This window comes from Penaeus monodon, chromosome 33, assembly GCF_015228065.2.
Source record: "Penaeus monodon isolate SGIC_2016 chromosome 33, NSTDA_Pmon_1, whole genome shotgun sequence".
Lineage (NCBI taxonomy): Eukaryota > Metazoa > Arthropoda > Malacostraca > Decapoda > Penaeidae > Penaeus > Penaeus monodon.
In genome coordinates, this window is record NC_051418.1 from 16,958,040 (window position 1) to 16,959,761 (window position 1,722).

The following is a 1,722-nucleotide window of genomic DNA, read 5'->3' on the forward strand; positions in this document are numbered from 1 at the left end:
CACAGGTTAATGGTAACTCAAGATAATCTCCCTTTTATATCAAAGCTTTATCTGAGGAACAGGTCCGCCGTAGGGGCTCAAGAACCAAATGGGAAAATGTTTACACTATCATAGGCTTTACTCTTATAATGAAAAAAAATATCAGAATGTGTTCTCTAAATACGCATGTTAATTTGTATGTACTAACACTAATTTAAAATTGCATGCATAGAGTTTATCAACTTAATGTGTAATGTATATGAAAGTGTCTCACGCGCAACGTTTAAGGTTCCCCCCCCCATAACCCCTAACCGCTTACGTGGCTGATCCCCCCCCCCCCGGCCACCTCAAGTTATAGTGTTCAACTTTCTTTTCTTAGAAATTCCAGTGCACACAGGATATCCCTCGCTCCTTTTTAACCCCACTACGCCTCACCACTCTTATCATAAAACGTTCTCACCTAAAAATTATGTACAATCCCACATACTTAACCGAAATTATAGTACAGTGCAACTCCCCTAACTAAAACCATGTTGCAACCCCACACCAATCTCAAATCATAACGCTGTGCAAACCCTTAAAATCGTACCATTGTGCATCTTCACTCACCTCCCCCCCCCCCGGCCTCTTTTACACCAGGCAGCTGGGAAGTGGGAAACGTATACAGCTTGAATTGGAATTTTCGAGAAAGTAAGGTAGGAGGCGAGTACCCCCTAATATCATAACATGACGCAATTTCACTTTCAAATCACAATATGGTGCACCCCTCCCCCTGATATCATAACTTCACTTTCAGATCACAACATGGTGTACCCCCTCCTCCTAATATCGTTAACTGCGCTCTCAGATCACAATATGATGCCCCCTAATATCATAACACTGTGCAACTTCACTCAAATCACAATATGTTGCATCCCCTCCCCCCACTGAAATCATAACAATGTGCAACTTCACTCAAATCACAATATGTTCCACCCCCCCCCCCCCCACTGAAATCATAACATTGTGCAACTTCACTCAAATCACAATATGTTGCACCCCTCCCCCCCCACTGAAATCATAACATTGTGCAACTTCATTCAAATCACAATATGTTGCACCCCCCCACTGAAATCATAACATTGTGCAACTTCACTCAAATCACAACATGTTGCAACCCCCATATCATAACGTTGTGCAACTTCACTCAAATCACATGTTGCACCCCCTAAAATCACCCCCTTCTCCTTCAATCCCCACGCACGTGCCCATCGCACCTCTCATTATGCCATGTTGACTAATTCCTGTAGACTCTTCAGTTGCGCAGGCGAGAGTCATTTTATTGTTTTATTTTGAAGCATTATCGTTACTAAATATTTATCATATTTTCTCCCCGTTTTAGTAGATGTATGGTGCAATGTGTTGTATACATCTAACAAGAGTAGAGTACATTTCCTGTACGTTGCATTACCTTAGAAGATTGCGTTTCCTGTATGCGAAATTGGTCAAATTAACTAAGCCTGCTCTGCTAATAAAATCACAATTAACTGCAGAATATAATAGAAAAACAAAAAGATAATGACCTTTGATCTTTTCCGGGTTATTCCAAGGCTGTACATCAACGGACATCAGTACCATGTAGAGGGATGTCGCCACTGTCAGTATACCAGCTGACATCAAGAACACCTCTCTCCAGGCGTGGATAGATTTATTCTGGGGGGGGGGGGTTAGTTCCGAATGAGACAGACGTTATATATGGACTGA

At 42.0% G+C, this 1,722-nt stretch overlaps 1 protein-coding gene across 1 annotated transcript in view; it reads right to left on the reverse strand.

Moving 5' to 3' along the window:
- LOC119594106 (sialin-like) overlaps positions 1-1,722 on the reverse strand; it is a gene marked incomplete at its 5' end in the record, with an annotated part of 16,514 nt that overhangs the window by 834 nt on the left and 13,958 nt on the right. Inside the window, 1 exon segment of the mRNA XM_037943163.1 lies at positions 1,542-1,671. Coding sequence (XP_037799091.1) covers positions 1,542-1,671 — 130 coding nt within the window.